General features: G+C 40.5%; 3 protein-coding genes across 6 annotated transcripts in view; 2 read left to right on the top strand and 1 right to left on the bottom strand.

The window, feature by feature from the left end:
* Nucleotides 1-9,852, top strand: part of rttn (rotatin) — a 33,566-nt gene extending 23,714 nt beyond the window's left edge. For both annotated transcript variants that reach the window (XM_069511978.1, XM_069511979.1), the window contains 12 exons: nt 698-848; nt 1,103-1,240; nt 2,343-2,545; nt 2,716-2,821; nt 3,176-3,273; nt 3,501-3,578; nt 4,070-4,196; nt 7,361-7,542; nt 7,689-7,935; nt 8,976-9,079; nt 9,519-9,588; nt 9,682-9,852. In XM_069511978.1, coding sequence (XP_069368079.1) covers nt 698-848; nt 1,103-1,240; nt 2,343-2,545; nt 2,716-2,821; nt 3,176-3,273; nt 3,501-3,578; nt 4,070-4,196; nt 7,361-7,542; nt 7,689-7,935; nt 8,976-9,079; nt 9,519-9,588; nt 9,682-9,761 — 1,584 coding nt within the window. In that variant the 3' untranslated portion in view covers nt 9,762-9,852. The remainder of the gene's footprint in view (nt 1-697; nt 849-1,102; nt 1,241-2,342; nt 2,546-2,715; nt 2,822-3,175; nt 3,274-3,500; nt 3,579-4,069; nt 4,197-7,360; nt 7,543-7,688; nt 7,936-8,975; nt 9,080-9,518; nt 9,589-9,681) is intronic.
* Nucleotides 9,853-10,407: 555 nt separating this feature from the next.
* On the top strand, nt 10,408-16,658 carry cd226 (CD226 molecule). 2 transcript variants are annotated; one of them, XM_020087375.2, is made up of 6 exons: nt 10,408-10,704; nt 11,348-11,671; nt 12,064-12,465; nt 12,827-12,929; nt 14,412-14,466; nt 15,876-16,658. In XM_020087375.2, exons 1-6 carry the CDS (start codon nt 10,641-10,643, stop codon nt 15,894-15,896), a joined length of 969 nt encoding a protein of 322 aa, XP_019942934.2. In that variant the 5' UTR covers nt 10,408-10,640; the 3' UTR covers nt 15,897-16,658. The 2 variants fall into 2 exon arrangements, with proteins under 2 accessions (XP_019942934.2, XP_019942933.2); XM_020087374.2 differs by lacking the exon at nt 15,876-16,658 and adding an exon at nt 14,849-15,107.
* A 442-nt stretch (nt 16,659-17,100) lies between these two features.
* dok6 (docking protein 6) overlaps nt 17,101-21,071 on the bottom strand; it is a 41,058-nt gene continuing 37,087 nt past the window's right edge. For both annotated transcript variants that reach the window (XM_020087247.2, XM_020087248.2), the window contains one exon: nt 17,101-19,464. In XM_020087247.2, the coding sequence (XP_019942806.1) occupies nt 19,310-19,464 (155 nt within the window). In that variant the 3' untranslated portion in view covers nt 17,101-19,309. The remainder of the gene's footprint in view (nt 19,465-21,071) is intronic.

Below are 21,071 nucleotides of genomic sequence, written 5' to 3'. Positions count from 1 at the left end.
TGTGATCGACAGTTCAGACGAGTTTTTCAACTTTTATTTTCCTTTGTTATTTTAACTTCCTCTGAAAATGTGGACTGGTATGTTTCAGTGCCAGTTTCAGTACAGCAGTGCTCTGCGGTTTGAGGGCACCTCCATGCCTCAGTGTGGGTGGAATACTCAAATTCATACTCAAAGCAAATCATAGCTTTAACAGCAGGGAAAATTAGCTTTAAGGTGGAATTACTATACACTCACTTTTTCCCAAAACTCGCAGGGCACTCAAAAGTTCCCTAATCAAACCACATTTCTATTCACTAGTTTCAGATTGTATCATAATGCACACACTCATAGATATCAGTCCCCTAAACATGTCTCATCAAGATCCACGATTTACTCTCTGAAAAATCAATGAAAACATTGTAAAATCTTGCAATGATAAATAAAGTGAAAATAAATGTATCTGCCTCCTGATCCAGATGCGAACCAAAATTCTATGGGTTCTCTCCTGACCCATACCGCATCCTTCCACCTTGGTGCCTTGGTAATCTGCCCTGTAGTGTTTGGATAATCCTGCTAACTAACATACAAACAAACAAACACAGACAAAAACATAACCCCCTTGGTGGAGGTAATAACATAAAACATAATAACATGTGCATGTGTATTTGTTTTCATGTTTGGTCAGTCTGTACCAATCTTTGTTGTTGTGCTTTTCTAGTTTGTCACCTTGCTCCAGTTCCTGTCTGGCTTCTCGAAGCTGCTGCAGGCATGTATCACAGTGAACCAGCAACTGATTCCTGTGCTGGACTTCACGAAACAGCTTATGTCGACTCTGGTTGCAGTTCTCATGCTGGACACCAAAGGATTAGGTCAGAATCTTTTGTAAAAGATGATCTCTAAGAAATAAAGTTGGCAATAATAGTCCAAAAGCATTTAAAATGTTTTCCTTAGCATAAAACTGTATATACTACCATCACAGCTTCCTTCATCAATGCTTGAAATGCATGTCCTCTGGAGACATGCATCCCACATGGTGTGCAGAGTGCTCCACAGTGTGATCTGTGTGTGGCTTTGTGGCTGTCTCGCGTCGTTAAATTTGTGACTCACTCTTTCCCCTTCTTAGATGCAGGTACGCGGGACACGGTTTGTCTGTGCTGGGCAGACGTGTTTATGCTCCTGGCTACTCTGGTGAGGAGGGACAGCTCAGCGGCGTTCCCATCTGTCTCTGCTGCACTGGGGAAACGCTGGCGGACATTCGCAGGTACACAGATACTCTGTGCTCTGTTTGCGTGTGTGTGTATGTGGTAAAGTGTGTGTAAAAGTGACAACATTTATTATCCTGGTTCAGGCTGCAGAATTAGTTGTATAAATCATATATTTTATCTCTCAAAATGTTGCAATTATAGTTTAATGTACGTTGGGCCAAAAGCTCAATTCGCTGCAGTAATAAAAACAAATGGAATACCAAAGCAAATTAAGAAAACATCTATTGGATAACACATGTGCTGAAAATACACAAAACATAACCAAAAACAGAAACACACTGCACATTCACTTTTTCGTGTCCCATGGAAACACTTCCTTTACTGTCTCTGTTACTTGCAGCATGTTTCTGTATTTTGTTGTGTTGCGGTGATGAAGATGTTTTCTGAATTTGATCTATTTGCACGTTCTCTTAAGATGCAGTGCATTCAGATCCACCTTATTATTGTATCCTATGGTAACATTTAGGTGTAAGTAAAATTAGCCACTGCTCCTTAAGAGCCAAATTTTAGCACATGATTACATCTGGATGTAAGATAATATTTTCCTTCAAATCATAAATTCGAATAATCATCAATAATCAGTTATTCCGATTGTACTAACTCACTTAATAATCAGGGCTAGCATTTAAGGTTCTCTTCAGCCCGGATTCCCTTTTTTAAATATTTAAGTCCATCATATTGACACATTAGTTGCATCATTACTGTGTGTATTAACTTTCCCGAACAGATGCCAGGAGAAGATAATTGCATCCTCTTCTTAAACAACCTCTACTCCTCCTACTCATCGTTCTCCATGATTAATGGCGCAGCAGGAAAATCTGATGAGTCCACCAAAAGATGAATGCTGAGCCTTTGTGTGTGTATTTATGTCTGTGTGTGTACAGTTTATGGTATCTGCTCATGCATTCAAATGATAAGTGTCTCCTTCACCAGTGCATGCTGCCTCAGTCACAGACAAATATCTTGTTGTCAAGTGATTTAAGAAAGGGATTTGTCATTTTGTCTTTGCTGAGATTCAGTTTGTGTTGCAGTGTCACTCAGAAAAAGGAAAGCTGTCTCCCACAACCTCACTTTTTTGTTTTCTGTGTGTGTTTGCAGGAACATTATCAGTGTGTTTGACTGAGAAGTTTGCAGACCCTCAGCTCCACACAGTGGCTCTGCAATTCCTCTGTGCGATTTTCACAGAGGAGACTAAGAGTCGAGGTGAAGAGGCCACGACCCCTAACTCCAAGTGTGCTACTTCTTTAACTGACATTGTGAATGGTCCCTCGGCCGGCCTGCTCTGTGAACTGTTACTCCAGGTACGCTGTGTAGTAATCTGTCTAGACCTTGGATTGTTCTGTTTTTTTTACAACAAAACATTTATGTGATCATGGCAAGTTTACAGTAACACAACAGCTTTGATGGTATTTTTTGGAATGTATGGATATGTATGTTGGTCACTGTGTCCCTCTGTGTCTGTTGATGCTAGAATTTTGATAAGAGGACCCTTCAGGACCCTTTAAAGAAGCTGACAGCGCGAGCTCTGATGACACTGTTAGCATGCAGCCCCACAGCTCAAAGCCATGCAGCCGAAGGTAATTCCACAAATCTCAGACACGTGTTTCATCACATGTTTACCATTGGAGACATGTAAGCCGTTGTTGGACATGAACTCCAGAGAATGTCTGCACAACTGGCTTGAACATGTGTGTTCTCACATACAGCCACTCCGGATAATCTCCTGAAGTTATCCTGAGTTCAGTGCATGTCTGAAAGTGTCTGTGCTTCTCATCATATTATTCTGGATTATAAAAACCAAAAATGTTTACTGCATCTTTCTTTATGTAAAGATTATAATGCATAACCTGTTGTCAGTTTTGAAATAATTTGCAGTTAACTGAAATAAAATCTGATGTAAAATCTTATTCTGACTGTCTTGTGTGTTCCAGCTGGTTTAATTGACAGCTGTGTGGAGCAAATGAAGCAGACTCATTCCCAGCTCCACCTGGAGTCAGTCCGACCCAGCAAGGCTTCTCTCCGCAAAAAGGTGAACAGGGACTGGCTGGAAATTTCCAGTCTCAGCGTTTCTGTGTTGCCTCAGTTTCTTTTTTTCCTTTGGGTGGAATAACAATTTGAATTCAACCTGAATGAGTTTTTTAAAAAATATCACGAACATCAAATTGCTTGTTTGAGCATTAAATGTTCATTAAACTGTATTTTCAAGTTGGGACAATCAGAAATATTGATCTTTGTTTTGTCTTTTCATATCATCAGGAAGAGGCTCATTTAAAGGAAGTCAGGCTGAGTGTGGAGATCCTGCGGAGCGCTACTTACCGCAACGATGAATGCAAAGTGAGCCTCTGTGTCTGCCTTTTAATTCCCCACTGCTAATTGGTTTTTAATGGAACCTCGGCGCACAAATGCCTGTAAATGAGATTCACCTAAATGTGCATGGCCCTGCTAACGTCTCAGCAAGTTTAGCTTCTTCAACACTTTATTGCCATTACCTGCAATTACTTACAAAGCATATTAGCTGGTCTTCATTCTCTAAGTGCTTCTCAGGCACTGGTTGTTACCTTTGACTAAATAGCCAGGGAGGCTTGACAGCAGCGCTCATCCTGCAATTATAAGTTTCTCCTGCACAGCTACTAAAATATTGAGGGTTTTTATGTTGCTGCCATCTGTGTTTGTGCTGTTGTGTAGATTCTCTAATAAGGTTTATTACTATAACCAGTTGTGCATCTGTAGTCATGTACATGCTTGTACTGTACGTGGGCCTTATTCTATGACTGCCTTGTTTGTGTGGGTTTAATGTGTGTATCCATGTGTATGTGTGTCTGTAGGTTGTGGCTTCAGATGCTCGCCTCACACTGACCCTCTATGCTCTTTGGCCTTGGCTCCTATTGGACGACCCCACCATGGAGGCAGTGCTGGAGCTGCTGTGCGTCTATACAGCCAACTGCAGCACAGGTCTGTTTGTGTATGTGTGTGTGTGTGTTTGTGCAGGCACTGTGCCTGGCCCGTGCCTGCCCATCGCCTCTGTCTGCATTTAGCAATCTGAGTCTGAGTCACACGCACGTCGCACTAAGAGCCTCGTTGTCCTCTCCGGTGACCACTGAACAACATTGTGTCTCACTGTATAAGACCAGCGTTTGCTCGCCTGCCAGTCACAATGGGCACAGTGTCAGGACGTGGGGGACCAAGCTGCATGGCTGCTTGAATGGCGATGGGTTCTCAGACCAGTGAGAGATGATGTGGGGAATGACAGAGTGCATCTGTGTTGCCTGAGATATTGATTTATTCTGTCATTAGATTAGATTAGATTTCCTTTATTGTCCCTCAGTGGGGAAATTCACATGTTACAGCAGTAGCACAAGATTTAACTCCAAAGAGAGGACAAACAAACAAACAAACAAACAAGCAAACAGAAACACACAATATCAGGTAGTATATATAGCAGCAGTTGTACATGGGCAAATAGCAAAATTTTTAAATTGTACTGTGGTTATTGCAGTGGTTAATTGCACATTGCGTGTGTGTGTGTGTGGTCTACTGGGGGGGGTCAGACCTGGTTTTTAAATAGTCTGACAGCAGCGGGAAGGAAGGACCTACGATATCTCTCCTTCACACACCTGGGGTGAAGGAGTCGGTCACTGAAGGAGCTGCTCAGTGCAATGATGGTGTCCTGCATGGGGTGGGAGACATTGTCCAACATTGATGATAATTTCGTCATCATCCTCCTCTCTCCCACCACCTGCACTGAGTCAAGGGGGCAACCCAAGACAGAGCTGGCCTTCTTTATCAGCTTGTCAAGTCTCTTCCTGTCAGCTGTTGAGATGCTGCTGCTCCAGCAGACCACTCCAGAGAAGATGGCTGATGCCACAACAGTGTCAAAGAAGGTCCTGAGGAGCGCTCCCTGCACTCCAAAGGACCTAAGTTTACGCAGCAGGTAGAGTCGGCTCTGACCTTTCCTGTAAAGTGCATGAGTGTTTTGAGTCCAGTCCAGTTTATTGTTCAGGTGAACATGCAAACGTAAGAGATGTGAAAAGCAAAGAGAAAGTTGTGAGGTTGAGAAGGTGAGATTGATAGGATGCAAGCGTAGAGAGGGTGTACTTTCATAAACAGCTTGTGGTCACTTTGATATACTTGTGTGTGTATTCAAGTGTAACTAGTGTGTTGTGCAATGGAAATCAGCTTCCTTTCAGTGAAGGAAAGAAAGTTTCTACACTTCTGAACGTTTCTGTGTGCGTGTGTGTGTGTAACTCTGTTTGATTGGCACCGGTTCCTCAGTGGGTGCGTGTGCTCTGATCTAAACTCGCTTGCTTTCGACCCCCTATAAGCTCAACCTGTGAAGCACCAGAACCAGTGAAGTCAGGCACAGTATTTCCCTAAAGGTTAACCGAACAGCAGGTTGCATTCAGCCTGCATGCAGCCAGGCTTAGTATTACACCATCCACCCTCAGGCTACTACTTCGTCCCCGGAGACTGCTACATTTCTACCCCACGTTTCATCTCCAGTCTACCTCCTTCATCCGAGCCTTTGTTTGCGCTGTTACTTCAAGTCAGATTGTTGTTTTCATCTGTGCAACACATATTTTTGTAGATATTTTTGTAGCAGACTCCAAACTTGTTCCCACAGACACACACAGAATAAACAGAACACATCTGTTTTAGTCTACACTTCTATACAATGATCAGTTCTATATGTTATATAGTTGTGAAAATGAGTCAGATCTGAGGCGGCAGTGCGAACAGTTTTGATTCACACCAGTGAAGCAGATCTACCGTAAAGCAGACCTCCCTTGTCAATTTCACGATACGTCAGCCGTCTTGACAGGTATTGAGATAACCTCGGGCTAACATCAGCATACGCGTGTTGCTGTGTGTTACCATTTTAGGATTAGCATAACCAACTAGCTGTCATGTTCGCCAATGTACAACATCAATCAGTGTCAGACGTCGTATCATCTGGAATTAACATGTAATCTTCTGCAGCAGCAATTAGTCATGTCAGTTATATACTTGTGTAAATATTATGATGAAAGAGAGAGACGCCTATTTCTGTGTTATTTAGTTGTATTTACATTCTGAATGGCCTTGTTGGAGAATAAATTGTAGCTGCTGCCTACAGCTTAATAATTACTGTTAGGGCTGCGGTAATGAGGTGATGCAGTCAGACTTGATCTCGGGGTATTTGAAAATACTGATAAAGGAAATAACAGAGCATGTGTCACTTTTTGTCAGTGTGTGAAAATAGATACACTGAGTGCTTCTTGTAAAAATAGACAAGATGTAAATAGATGTAAAATCCCTGTTAAAGTGCACTTCAATGAACAGTGTAGCCGTGGCCGAAGGCTCCCTCAAAGATGTACAATGCAATTTTGAATAAAAACAATAATAAAAACTTTCATTTCATACATAAAAGCAAGTTCAGAGTGCTTTACAAAAAATGTAATATGATGAAATGAATAAATAAAATAAAGTAAAACTGTAAAATACATAAAAGAATAAAGAGGTACAGGAAACATTAAAACCTAGAAAGTTGTTATTAGAATTAACCAGATAAAATACATAAAGAATAAAACACTAAAGGCTACAATAAAACAAACCAGAAACAATAACATTATGATGCAACCAATAAAAAACAGGATCAAATCAGAATCATTAATCAGGATTAACATTATCAAAGCTCACCAACTCACTGCCTTCATGGTGAGGTAACATAAATCCAGTTTAAAGATTTAAAAGAAATATTGTTGTTTTTATTCCATCAGTTTCCATCAGGTTACACTGTTTGGCCACAAGGTTTGACTCATTGTCATTATTTTTCATTTGTGCTGGCATCAAAAAAATAAGCTGTGCATGCAGCTGTGCACAGATGTTTTGGTGTCGTGAGCAGACAGCCATGCAGGTCAGTGGCGCTGGAAGCCCAGGGAAGTAGCTTTAAGGTAAACAGAAAGAAGCAACCAGCTCCAAGAATAAGAGGCAAGGTTTTTCGCTGTGTTTATATTGGATTAGCAGTTAGCATAGCTGCTTAGAATAGATAGGAGACAATAGGTTAAATGGTTAAATAACCTACATATCCATAATATTTCATTTCAATGAGTCAGTGTTTTGCTTCTCCTCTCTCCCAGCATGCAGTTCTCTCTGTGGGAGTATTCCACCAGGATCTAAAGGCTCCAGTAGCTCTCTGATGCATGCTGTGATGAAGCTGGCCTCAGGGGTTGCCCCGGACAACAGCCCAGTCCAGAAGCTGGCCTTCTCTCTCCTGACAAACCTTTCAATGTCCCGCGACTGCAGAGGCCTCCTGCAAAAGGTTCAAGTTGTCCTATCAAATACGTTTGTGCACTTGTGTGGAGTCAAATGACAGAAACCCAAAGTTAAACATGCAGTCCCATGTTATAAATATGTATTTCTGTACACGTAACGCTGACACTCTTGTTTATTTCCTGTTGTTCTCAGAATAACTTTCTTCAAGCTTTCGTTTCGGTGCCAGTGCCCAAGGCAGGTGGTGGTGGCGGCGTACTGGGCCTGTGGTTGAAGCTGCTGGTCACCCTCTCGTTCGCAGAAGACATCCAGCAGAGTCTCCTGAGGGTGACCGGAGTCCTGGAGCTGCTGGCAGACTTGGCAGCTCACCGGCGAAATGCGCTGCTCACCCTTCACAACCTCTGCTTCTGGCCCGCCAACAAACCTCACGTCATTGCCAGTGGTATGACAGGAAATCAGAGGGAAATTACAGATATCTATCTCTTGCAACAAAAGGGAAACACAGATCGGTTTCAGGTTATAGATATACCAGGGTTTTCATCATCTGATACAAACAGTTTTTTAAAAATGTTTTTATATATTATTCACATTGAATACAGAAGGAAAATATAGTATTATATATATATAGTATATTTTATTATTTAGGAAATAATTCTTCTTGCCTTAAGTTAGATGAAAAGATTGATACCGCAGTCGTGTGTGCTGTAATTAGTCAACCTGTTTTCCCCTGCTTTCAGTATTTATGCTAAGCTAACCACGTTCTGACTTCAGCTCCCTGCTTGAGGCAACAGATGTGAGATATCGATTTGCTGATCTCCTGAAAATCTCAAGCAGAACATGCGAATGCACCTGAATGTCAAATTGTTGGTGTAAAATGAAATCAACACGTAAAACTCTAAACTGCTCAAAGGCACTTTTACCTTTCATCACACAAGAGAATATAGTGTATTGTGTTATTGACAGTTGGTTTTAGCGTCTGCTTCTTCCTTTAAGAATAAAAGAGTGTCAGTTTTTTGTCTCTTGTGCAAATTCATGATAAAAATACTAAAAATAGTGAAGTGACTATATTTCAGTGGGACTCATATTTAAGTTAAGCGTTGAGAGAATGCAGCAGGTGTACACGTAGATGGAAAAAAATGAGAGGAAGAGGAAATTACAGCCAATTGTGTGTTTCCTCAGTGGGAGTTGTGGGTCTAGTTGGTCGGAATTTGTTGCGACATGTTGCCTTTTTTTCGTTTCGCTCTTTTCATACACGTTTCCTGTGTCTACAATCAATCATCTTATCTGAAGGATTGGCACGGCACAGTACCGATGTGTATATGCAAATATGTAGAAGAAATGTGGGTTTGAGGTTTTAGATGCAGGTCTGCGCTCTTCTTTAATCTGTATTTTAACGCCAATGCTTCTAAATGAAAGACTTTATGCCTGTATTTTATCTCACATATGATGAGGGCTCTGATTATCTGCTCATCTTTCGTCCAGACAAAGCCATGAAGACACTGCTGTGCTGTCTGGAAAGCAAAGAGATGGAGACTCGCTGTATGGGAGCGTCCGCACTTTGGGCGTTGCTCCATAACAATCAGAGGGTACTTGCACACACATATAAACACAAACACACATGTCCCTGAGCACTTCAAGTTTATTCTACTGCATTTATTGGCTAGTATTGGAATTTACTGACGATATACGTCAAGTCAAGTCCTGGCGTGTCTTCATGCTCTCTGGTACTTGGCCCATTAGACATTGATCTACTGCACTTTGTCTCATTGAACAGATTTAGCACCGTGTCTTTACTTCAAGGTCCCATTGCACAGAAGCTTTAGTGTTGTCCCTCATTTGTAGGTCGTTTTGGATAAACGTGCAAATACATTTGTAAATGAATAAATCTTCCTGAAATCTTTGTTGTACTCTTAAATAATGGTTCAGCCTCATTGATCTCCTCATTATAAAACAAAAAGAAAATACTCTGCTTGTTGTCGTCTTATAAAAACAACCCAAAATATTCTTTCTAATTTCCCGTCAAAGGCCAAGACGACGATGAAGTGTCCCTCAATACGACGGAGGATTGAAGAGGCACACGCCATCTCTAAGAAAGGTAAACATTTATATGCTTGAGGGAATATAAACCTCTGTTCTCACACTTTAGTCTGAACTTTATACTTTTTTTTTCTTTTTCTCTAACCTACAGCTGCAGAGAACAGTCAGGATCCGATGAGCCCCTACCTGTTGAAGTGCTTTGAAAACCTTTCGCAGCTGCTAAAAAACTGATTGTATTTATACTTGTGTGTCTTTGTATCATTTTTTATACTTAGGAATATTAAAGTGGCAGATTTTAGGTGCTGTCTTCGCAGCAACTTCACACACAATGCTTTTTTTTTGTGAGCAGTTTGACATTCTAACACCAGTTTTGGTTTCAAATTCAGCAACTGTAGCTCGAACGTCAACAGAAGTGAACTTTGAACACAGCCCTGCTTCACTCATTGATCTGTTACCATCATTGCAGAACTCTTGCAATGCACCAAATCCAAACTTTGCTTTTCCGTGCAAACGTCCAATGCCTGGCTGCACTGAAGCACAGCTGTGCTCTGAAGTACTGGCTTATATCAGCATGCTAACATGCTTTGGCAGGTTTCGTTAATAATATTTCATAATTAGAACGGAACACAAGTTAAATCAAAAATTGATGTGAACTATCCCTTACGTTCATTACCCCCTGGTGTAAGAGGGAATTCATTCTGTTAATCGATATTTGCCACAAATATCCTTCTGCACGAGACAGAAACTGAATGAAGTGCCCAAGTCAGTAGGATTCATCTAATTCTTACATCTATTTGAAAATGCCACTGAAAAAAATACTGAAAATAAAGATAAAAAGTTGTCCACAATGTAAAAATCATTTATATTTCAAACAGCTGAAGGGCACAATAATAACAATATCCCACCATTATGCTATAAGCTTGCCTCCCATTTGCAGCTCTGGTCATAAAGTGCGTCTCTGTGTGGACGGAGCTAACAGTGGGCTAACATGAAGTGAGTCCCAGCAGCTCAAGTGTGTGTCTTCAGTCTCAGAGCTTGCAGGAAGTGCAGCTCGGGTGCCTCTCCACTCGTCTCATCAATGCAGCTTTCATTCTCCCGTGGTGGGGCAAGATGGAAGCTGTACAAAAGGACCACTGGTACTTTGTGGTACTCATCTTTCTCCCTTTTCTCCGAGGTATTTATGCACCTATTTTATAAATTCTAACGTGTTTATTGGATGGTTCACGTGAGAACTGTGGGTAACCTTGTTAAAAGTGATGTTTTCTGTTGTTTTAAAGAAGCTGAGCCTCATTTTACATGAATACATGCATTTAGTTTCTTAAAGTGTATGTATTTAATGATTTGAATTGTAATATTTCATTTCATAATCAGTAATTCAACTTTTTATGCATTAGATTTGTTGGGAAAAGCCTCTCATTGTAACAGTTTTCAATCACTCTGTGAGACATTATTATTCCAAACCCTCCTGAATTCATCCCCAGAGTCACAGGACGTGAAATCAGTGGTCGATCGTTCAGCTTAGTAAGAAAAAAAAAAAAAGGCTTTGAAAGCTTGATCAATGACAATTGTCAGTAGTGCTTGTGTGTGCCGGCTCAAATGGGCCTAATTACCATTACCCAAGGGATGGCCTCAAATTTGTGAATGACTGTGGTGTTCTTCAACTGGAGGACTTCAGGGAGGACACATGAACTTGCATAGACAATCGTAATTACTCACAAGATCAGGGTTTCTGATGTTAAAATATGATCAAATGATTGACTGTTTATTAACTCCTGATGATGAACGAGTCGCACTTTAACAGAATTCCTTCTGCCCAGTTGCTGTCCAGCAGAAAGAGGCCGTCACAGTCCGGCTGGAGGAAGGGATGATCCTCAACTGTCTGTGCCCCTGGAAAGGCAACCTCAGCATGGTGTCCTGGACCAAAATACCCGAAAAGTATCCAATAGCCGTGTTCCACCCAGAGCACGGCTCGGCCTTCTCTCTCCACCACAGGGAGAGGATAGAGTTCCTGAGAAAGACGCCGATGGACGGAAGCATTTCCATGAGGAACGTCACTCATCAGGACATCGGGATTTACCACTGCTCAGTTCAGACGTTCCCTCGAGGACCCTGGACCACGAGTGCTCAGGTTGAGGATTTAGGTAAAGCGGCACTAACACTGCTGCACTGCACATTTATTACCTCTCCCTGTGGTACGAGTCAGTAAGAACACTTTAAATTTTGGTGCAGACTCAGGACTTATTTTCTTTAACTGAGTATTTTTTGACATTTTCCTTGACTTCTCAGAGAATAATTGAATGGATATTAATAAAACAAAAACAGATCATACATGATCAGTGGACTGATATTCATGAGTAAAAATCCAGATCTAGTGACTTTAAATGTGGCTTCATAAGCAGACCTTTGGGCTCTGGTGGAGGCTGGTGAGGAAAAACAAATGAAATCACCTTTTTGTTTTCATTTCCATATAGCTAAACTTCTTTTTCTTCGACAAGCTGTTCCCTGAGTGTCTCTCACCTCCCTGTGTTTGCAGATGAGCCACCTGAAGAAGGAGAAGATGATGATGATGAAGAAGATACCGTAGAGCCTCCAACCACAGAGGTTAATGTGGTAGATGTAGAGTTGGTGGCGGAGCAGGACAGCAACATGACTATCGGCTGCAACCATAAGCATGACGGCACCGTTTACCAGGCTCTGCTGGAGAGGATGCCACACGGCCATCTCTGGGGCATCATCGGCGTGTGCAAGCAGGTGGAGGGGGGCCTGGTGAGGGAGGACTACAGTGACAGGGGGCAGGTCAGCTGTGCCGACAGCCTGGATGTCAATCTGCATCTGACAGGTGTTGTGCCGGATGATGGGGGTTTCTACCGCTGCACTTTCAACACAGATGCAGGGGTGCGGACCACCACTGTGCAGCTCACGGTTGTCACTCCAGGTACAAAGACAGATGTGCTGTAGTTACCATACACCCACAGACAGCTATATGACTGGATGATGAATTGTTTCTCCCACTGAGGATGATTTATGGATGCAAATGTCCCTCATAGATTACAGTGATTGATGAAACATAATGAAAACAATAAAACTGAGCTTGTGATGCTGATCTCACACAATCTGCTCTGTTGGCTTTGCTGAAACCTCAACTTCCTGTGGCCCTGCTCAGAATGTGTGGGTCTGTCTGTGTGCTGCGTGTGTGCACCACATCTCTGCTGGAGGCAAACAACAAATGAATGTGTTTATAAAGTCTTGTCTTTCAGGCTGTTCTGCATTATTACTGTCTCTCATGTCCTCACCAGGTGGATTCAGCCTGTCTCTGTACATGATGTATATTTACATCGGGGCTGGAGGTGCAGGGCTTCTTCTAGTCATAGTCGTCCTCATACTAGCGTTAAGGCAAAGGTAAGATCTCATTGTGTTTTCGTGCATCTGTTCTTGATAAACACGGGTCCGTCTGTTCACTGGCATCAAGTTCTTGGATCTTTTTTCTCAGGACATTGATTAAAAAAATTAAAAGTTTATTCTCTTTATTAGTTCATCATCAAACAAGTTTTCACAGTTGAGTGAAAGTTACCAGACTACGTATAAGTGCGATGAGTAGGATTGTTTGGTCTTGGTATACTGTTTTCATATTTATGGATTAATACATGTTTTACTATCTCAGATCAAAGCAGAGCTGTGACAGTCGCTATCCAAATGCTAACGTCAGCATGCTAACATGCTGCTTACAAGCAGGTGTAATGGTTTACCACTATGTTATATATATATAGCATGTTAGCATGCAAATATTTGCTAAAAGAGTAAATCACACAGGGCAGTGAAGGCTGATGGGAGTGTTGTTGGTTTTGCAGATATTTGGAGATTTGGAAATTTGGTTATTTTTACAATTCTTTGTGAATAACGTCATTAGGCCTCATGCAGGAACGAATCGTACAAACAGGTTTGTTCTTAAATGGAACATTCGCTGCCAAGGTCTTCACACAGGAAATTAGTGGATTCATCTGAATGAATTTGTAGTTAGATATGATACCGAAATAAATTTGATGAAATTATCTATAATAGATTTAATGCAGAATTAATATCATCATCATGTCTCTCTGACAGCTGTAGGGTCTTAATGCAGGTCTCTGATGTCACTAACAGATGTGCTATTAACATATTCTAATTGTTTTGGGTCGTATAAAAGGACTCCTGCCTCTGTTCAATGTGTTTTTTTCTTTGCTGACAGCAGGAACTCAAGCTTGTGAAAGCACCATGAAATTCTTTTTACATGATAATGACATCTTTTATTCTCACGAACACGTTCCTCCTCATGAACAGGTCGTTTTCCTCAGTCGGAAAGAAGCAATTCATTTTAGTGACTCCATCTTGGAAAATCAAAGAATCGGTGTTCATGCACAAAGCCCAATATCTTTATTTAATTACGATATAGCTGTCGAGACATTTAATCCTCAGCCACAAATTAGAACCTCATAGTGACTCTAGAGAAATAGATATTCACCAAAGTCATTCAAATTCATCCTTTGGAGATCACGAATGTTAATGGAAATTTCCATGGTAATCCTTTCAAAAGTTTCTTAATGTGTTTTAGTCCGACACTGCCATTGCCGCTAGCATTGCTAAAAAAGTGTACCATGTTCTTTCATAATTTGTATTTTAAGAAGAAACGTATTGATGAGAATATATATCTAGCCCAGTGGGATTTTTTTTTCTCCAAACTATTATATTATGACTAACATATACATTTTTACCCACATTTTTAGTTTTTGTTGGGAATGGGAACTGTTGGGTTTATTTCGGTCATATTTGAACTAAATTTTAACCTACGCTGGGATTTTGGTCACAAAATATGAAATGAATTTGTAACTTTTATTGAATAATCAGGAAGAAGAGCAGGAGAGAGGAGTACCGAGTCAAACTTCACCCGTCTCAGAGACAGGCAAGTGTTGGGTTATTCATTATATCAACTCTTGTCTTTGCACTTGACACATTTAAGACTCTCCCCAACCTTCTCATCAGACACGCTCTTCATTATAAAGCCATTACACTTGACTCTTAATCTTATTTCATACACTGCAGTTCATCTTCATGTAACCTGATACATTTCAGACTAATGCTGCTTCATGATAACTGACAGTGTAAATGCATTTTTTGACTTAATATGATACAGTAAATGTAAAGTAAATGCTATTCAATAATTTATTTGATTTTAATTTTTTTTGCCTGTTCATTATCATCTTACACTACTGCCCTAACAGTCTAATCACCTGACTCATGTTCTAACACCTCAAATGCTGACAAAGTTTAACGCACATCTGCAGCCAAACATCTACGGGAACGTGTCCGTGTCTGTGAAGAAAACAAAGAGGTCCCGGCAGAAAGGAAGCTGCCCCGTGTACGCCAACCTGCCGGCCACACGATCACACAGAACAGGACGTCCGCCTTGTAATAAATGAGCAGATGTAAATATGATGCACTGCCCTAATGTGAATGTGTAGTTTTTAATCGGGCACAGATGCCAGTGTGCTCTCTGGTCTGCAAAAACAAATCATCAACTGTATATTTAAACAAATTTAAAAAGTTCAGTGCAGTTCTTCTGATGAGATGCATGCCTCACACTGACAGTGATTAATATTCATGTTGCAGTCTGACATGCATTAACAAGCTGGTGCTCGTGTTTGTCTCAGAGAGCTGACACGTTCGGTTGGGTCCAGCCCTTAATTAAATGTAGTATGTGCCGCATAATTACCGCTGAGAAAATATCTGTTTTGGGCAAAACAATATTTGACAGCAACCGTCGCGCAGGAAGCAGGAGACAAAAGCCTGTGTAATCGTTCTCTTCACTTCCATAACCCCTGAGTAACACGAATGACAAAAGCCTGTGTAATTGTTCTCCGTTTACTTTCATCCCTCCTGCCTTCCATTCAAAGCCTGACAATGGCGTCTAATCATCTAATGGGATAGAGAAAGGCAGTCACTCAGCACCATGTACCATCACTTGAGACTGCTGTGTTTTCCCAGAGGGCTCTCTGTTTAGGATGACTGACTTCTAGTTACAACACTCTCATTATGAAAGCTAAACTCTAATTAGCTAATCCTGTGCTTCAGCCTCCTTATACAATTTTTTATTCTGCTATAACCATTTTTTTATGATAGTTTTCTTAGTTGTATTTACTTATAGATTTTAAATCTTGCCTATACTGTACATATATATATATACATGTACAGTATAAAAAAAAAATATATATATATATATATATATATATATGTATTGTAAATGAGTATCCAATGTTTATGGAAGGTCTTTTAAACTAAGTGTTGTTTAATGTGATTCGTTTATCTCCATAGAAATGGAGGCAGTGGCAGTAATGGATATGCGGACTATTCCGCTAGGAAACCAGACAAATGTGGACAAGTTAGACATGTCAACATAAAGGGACAATGTAGTTTTGGAATCACATTTTTCTTTTCTTGCTGTTCCTGATTTAAAAAGTATCAATTTGAGTGTGTTACTTGTGAAACATCGAGTTCGTGACCAGCTTTACTCAAACCGATGTGTGTTACTGTTAATGATTCCCTGTGGTAAAAATAAAAGGTGTCATAACCACAACTCGCTTACTTCCTGTCATGTGGGATTGTGTCAAAAGAGAAACCGAACCTTATGAAATATAAACCTACTTCTGAAGAATTTTAAAAATAAAAACCAGTCAAATGGAATTTCCCACATTGAAATAACCCCTTAAATTCTTTATAAAAACTGAGGTGTAAAAAATATCATTTGTGATTTTTATGGGGAGGTTTCTGCCAGAGTTTATTTTCCTGTCAACATTGCTCATATCACAGGGTTTCTGTGTATAAAGTTTAAAATAGTATCAACTGTTTGTTTAAAATCAAGTGAAGGAATTATTTTTGTCATTATGTTCTCGGCCCATCCTTATGATTCAAAAATGTATGAATGATTGTGTTGTCTATACCCTTCATTATTTGTATTCTTGTTGTATAGGGTGTATCTTATTATTAAATGCTTCTTTTTTTGTTTACTCTGGGGAGCTCTGAAAGTTTTGAAGCAATTCATGATATCTTTTTTTCCTGCCATGTCAAATTTCAATAAAGAAAACCTCTAAATACTAATACAATTGATACAACAGAAATTATGAAAAGTTTTGAATATGTTAAAATATTACAAACTTAATCTTAAATAAGTTTAGGTTTTTATTTCATGTTCATTTAGTGCATCAAGGGCATCAACATTATTTTTAAAGAGAAGTGTTTTGGTGGCATGCATAGTTTGTAATGTCTGCGTGTGTTTTGTTTGATGACACACATATTAGTACATTAATAAAACTGCAAAGACCAATGTAGAACTGATGAGTCTACAAACACATGGTCCTAATTTATCGCAGTTGACCCGGCTTGACTGTGACTACTCCCTCTCATCTATCAAGGAAGTGATGATGATAATAATAATTAATGAGTAATTCTATGTTGTATTTATTTTGTTGAAAGCTTCTTTAACTTAATGTCACTTACCTTGTGTTCAATAAGCCTGTAGACTTGCAGAAAACTGATGATACATGATAGAACATTCAATTTATTATTAGTTTTTTTCTATCATCAAAAACATAACATGTACATTTAGTGAAAACACTCAATGTATTCAAAGTGCCTTTCATATACAATCTGACGGTAACAGAACACAGAAGGAAGTGGTGGAGGACACGAACACAATCGTCTAACAGAAAATACAAAGACACATCATACCTACGATAAACTAACAGAATATTCAAACAGAGAAAATAAATACATCAACTAACTTTCTCCAGTTATTGTCAGTCAGTGCAGCTCTGATGTCGTGGAACAATCACACACATTTAATATCCACACGAGCTACATGAAGCCTCAAGACAACTATGTGGACACACATGTCAACTGTCTCTACACGCTCCTGTCACAGGCTCTGGGACGCAGACGGAAATCTTTATTTTTCAGATGGGTGCTTTAGTTTTAGGCTCAAATTCAAATGAAAGTTGTCTTAAATAAAATACACAAAATAAAGTGACGACAAAACGCAAACTTTAACACAATTCAAGTGCATTTACATCCAGTTTTTCAGGAATCTATAATCTATTCCACTTCTATACATATAAGCCATAGATTGACCACATGACTGCTCCCCAAAAGTCAAAGTGTCTCAAACGCCCCCTGGTGGCTGGCTGTGGTACACTTCATCAATCCCACGTCCTCCATGTTAGTGGGTCAGACATGAACCAAATCTAAAAAGTCAAAATACACACATCGATTTAACCAATAAATATGATTTCAATTACTTATTTGATATTATAAAAATAGGGGCCATTTTGAATCTAGGAGTTTGTCTCAAGAGTATTTTGGCTTCATTTTTGGATAGTGGGAGGAAGTGGAGACTTGTCGTCCATCTTTATTTATGTTCTGTGGTATTAACCCAAGAGAAAACAACAAAACAAACAAAACCAGAGAGATGATTGAGCCACAATACATGGATTTGAGAAACGCTCTTTGAGATGAACACCTGAAGCACAAATATTTGAAGAAATGACTGAGAGTCTGCTGAAGTGTTGGATAAAAGATGTCCGCTCAGGTTTCACACCGGGGCCGACAGAACAACTCTGTTACGAAGGTAAAGAACAACTTATTCTGCTCTTGTCTGTCGGAAGGCACTTCTTACTGGAGAACATGGTGACCAGGTTTATAATCCCTAACTCAGTTTCTAAAGGAATACATGGGACATTTAGAGAGATGGACATTTCTGAGTTACATGAGAAGATTGGCACCACTCTCCACAAAGCTTTGTTTGTTTTATATATGCTTTGGATAGAGTCAAGCTAGTTGCTACCTGCTGCTACCTCTCCATTTAGCACAGTGATAAGAGAGTGGTATCAATCTGTTGTTTTCTCTCATATTTTTCCAAATGAAATCATGTATGAACATAACTTCAGGTCACCAACATCTATAGTTAATACACCATGACGTTATAGAAGAGCTAGGACGCTGTTAAACTCAAACTACTGTGTGTTTTGTGAGGTTGGCAGTTTAAAGTAGAGTCGTCTGTGAGAAGGTTGCTTTCTATCATCAGTGACACGTCCGTCCACTGCGACGTCCTTGAAGCACATTTCTGAACGACCTTTTCTTTCTGCTGCTTGTAACCGATTAAAGGCTTTAGCTGATTCATCACTGCTATCAAAGTCCAGCGCATTTTATTTTGTGGAAGGCATTTATCAATTCCACATAGTTGAGAAAGCAGAGCTGCAGTCGGATTGGAACGGATTACGTGTCAAAAATTGTTTCTGTTTTTTTCTGAAAATACTTGCTGAGGCTGCACATTGTTGGACCCTGATGGGATTTTGTCAATTTCAGAACAAAAGCCTTTTTTCCTAAAAAAAAAAACCTTTGTTGTACAGCAGACCTTGGTGTGTTAGTACCTTTACCCTCTTGTAGGATGTAGTGCAGTGGTTCAAAAAGTAAAAGGGGGTCGTACGTGCTGGTGTTAACAGCATTATGACAACGTAAAACACTTTAAAGCTACACTTAAAGGATTTTTGGTGCAATATTTGAAGCTACAGTCTCACAACACACAACGACAAACATCCTTTCTAGGAAAAGTCCTCATGTTCCACTCGTTCTGCAGTTGACACTAAAGAATCACTGGGAAATGATATATTACACATGTCACTATACATATTTCTACATCGTCTCTACAGCAGTGGGAAAACAGTCCAGTTTTGGTCGAGCAGAGCAGCTCTCTGTCATTGAAGGGGTCTCAGGCTGCAGCTGGATTCACAGCCACTAGAGGGTGATGGTGCTTCTTCCTGGTGCTGGCTCTCCTCCTGCTCTGGCTCGTCAGACAGGAAGCTGGGAAACGTCTGTGCTCGGGGGATAAAAGTCATTGCCAGGCCGGTTCCTGTGGAGGGCGAAAGAAAAAAAAAAGATTCAATGGAGCGCTTGCATTTAGTTTATCAGGTTTGATTGAACTGGGGAGAAACAATACTTCCTGTTTTCTTTGACAGATGACTCATGGTGTAACTGTTGCTTAGCTACTGCCCATGCTATCTTTATAAATAAGATAAGATCATCCATGTAGATCAAATGATCTCTTGATGTAGGCACATCTTAGATTATAAAAATAATTTAAAAATAAGTTGTGCAGTGGTAAAAGAGGTCATAGAAAATCAACCTTTCACCTCTAACACAGCTTCATTCCACGTCTCAGAGTTTCTGCCGTCTCCTCGCTCCCTGCTCTCTCCCTCTCCACCTTAATTTAAATTAATTGGACCAATTTGTTCTGCAGTGCATATTGGTTAACTGCGCTGAGAGGGAGTAATGGATACTTGTGGGCGGAGGGGCCGCTCCGTGCAACTGTGAGACTATTAATAATATATTAGAATGCTGTTTAGAGACGTGCACGCTGAGGTGGGTTGAGGATAAAGAAGCTGGCAGGCTGCTGATCATGCACGGAACTGGGAGGAAGTGGCCACTGATCAATATTTCAGGAGTCGAAAAAACACAACAAAACCCTGTAATCAATTCTAACCTATAGCAGATCTGGTACCTACCGATGGAGTTCACAGGGACAAGTTGCTGCACGTCAATACACTTCATGCATTTGGAATCGCTTCATGTACAGAGGTTAATTGAAATTTGATGAACAAATTAAAATTTGACTTTGTTTTCTTCCAGGGGCCATACGGACAAAATCGACAAAGAGATGATTCTCCCCTCCGCTGTTGGTGCTGAAATGCTTATTAGCAAATATGATTTTAAGTTGTGCAAATTATTCATGTAGTGTCAAACTGACTCACACGTCTCTGTGTGTGTCGGAATCATGCTAAGGCCACCGCAAGACGCACCACGAGGTGGAATATAAAACGTGACCCGAGCGGCCTGGCAATCATTGTCAAGTGGTGAAGAAAATGCAAAGAAAATTGATGCACAAGTAGAGAAAGATGATGAGAGAGGGAAAAACAGAAAGAGCATTGTCCTGTGTGAACAGCTTGCAGGAGGAAACACAGAGGGGTCAGTGTGGGTGTGAGGATGAGACCAGAACAGCAGCAGCCATAACAGGTGAGTCATACACACACACACACACACACACACATTCAGTTTGCACACCCCTTTGTCCACTCGTCTTTTCTTTCCACCTTTTCCTGAATTAAAGAAAAAAAAACGAGACAAAAACTTTAGGATTTAAACGGAGCTCTGGAAAAAACGCTGCAGGTTAAAAAAAAAAAACAAAGCTAGGGGACATTTCTCTCCTTTAGCCGCTGTACTTAATAGACTGCTGAAACGACAGGTGGGCAACCAGGCATATCTTTTTCACATCTTTGCCAAGACAATCCCTCTCCCCCAACCAAGGCCAATTTGGGCTGGGAAAAAAAAAAACAGCAGGGAGGCGACTGTAGATGGAGAGGGCCAAGCAGATCTCATCATCTCCTCAGTCATAAGCAGCAGTGTTTGTTGTGTGGTGCCAGGTCCCTGACAAGACCCAGGCTTGTTGGACAGGAGACACGA

The sequence above is a fragment of the Paralichthys olivaceus genome, chromosome 17 (assembly GCF_024713975.1).
Source record: "Paralichthys olivaceus isolate ysfri-2021 chromosome 17, ASM2471397v2, whole genome shotgun sequence".
Classification (NCBI taxonomy): Eukaryota; Metazoa; Chordata; class Actinopteri; order Pleuronectiformes; family Paralichthyidae; genus Paralichthys; species Paralichthys olivaceus.
Note: the sequence above shows the minus strand (reverse complement) of the source record. Positions and strands in the feature narration are given on the sequence as shown.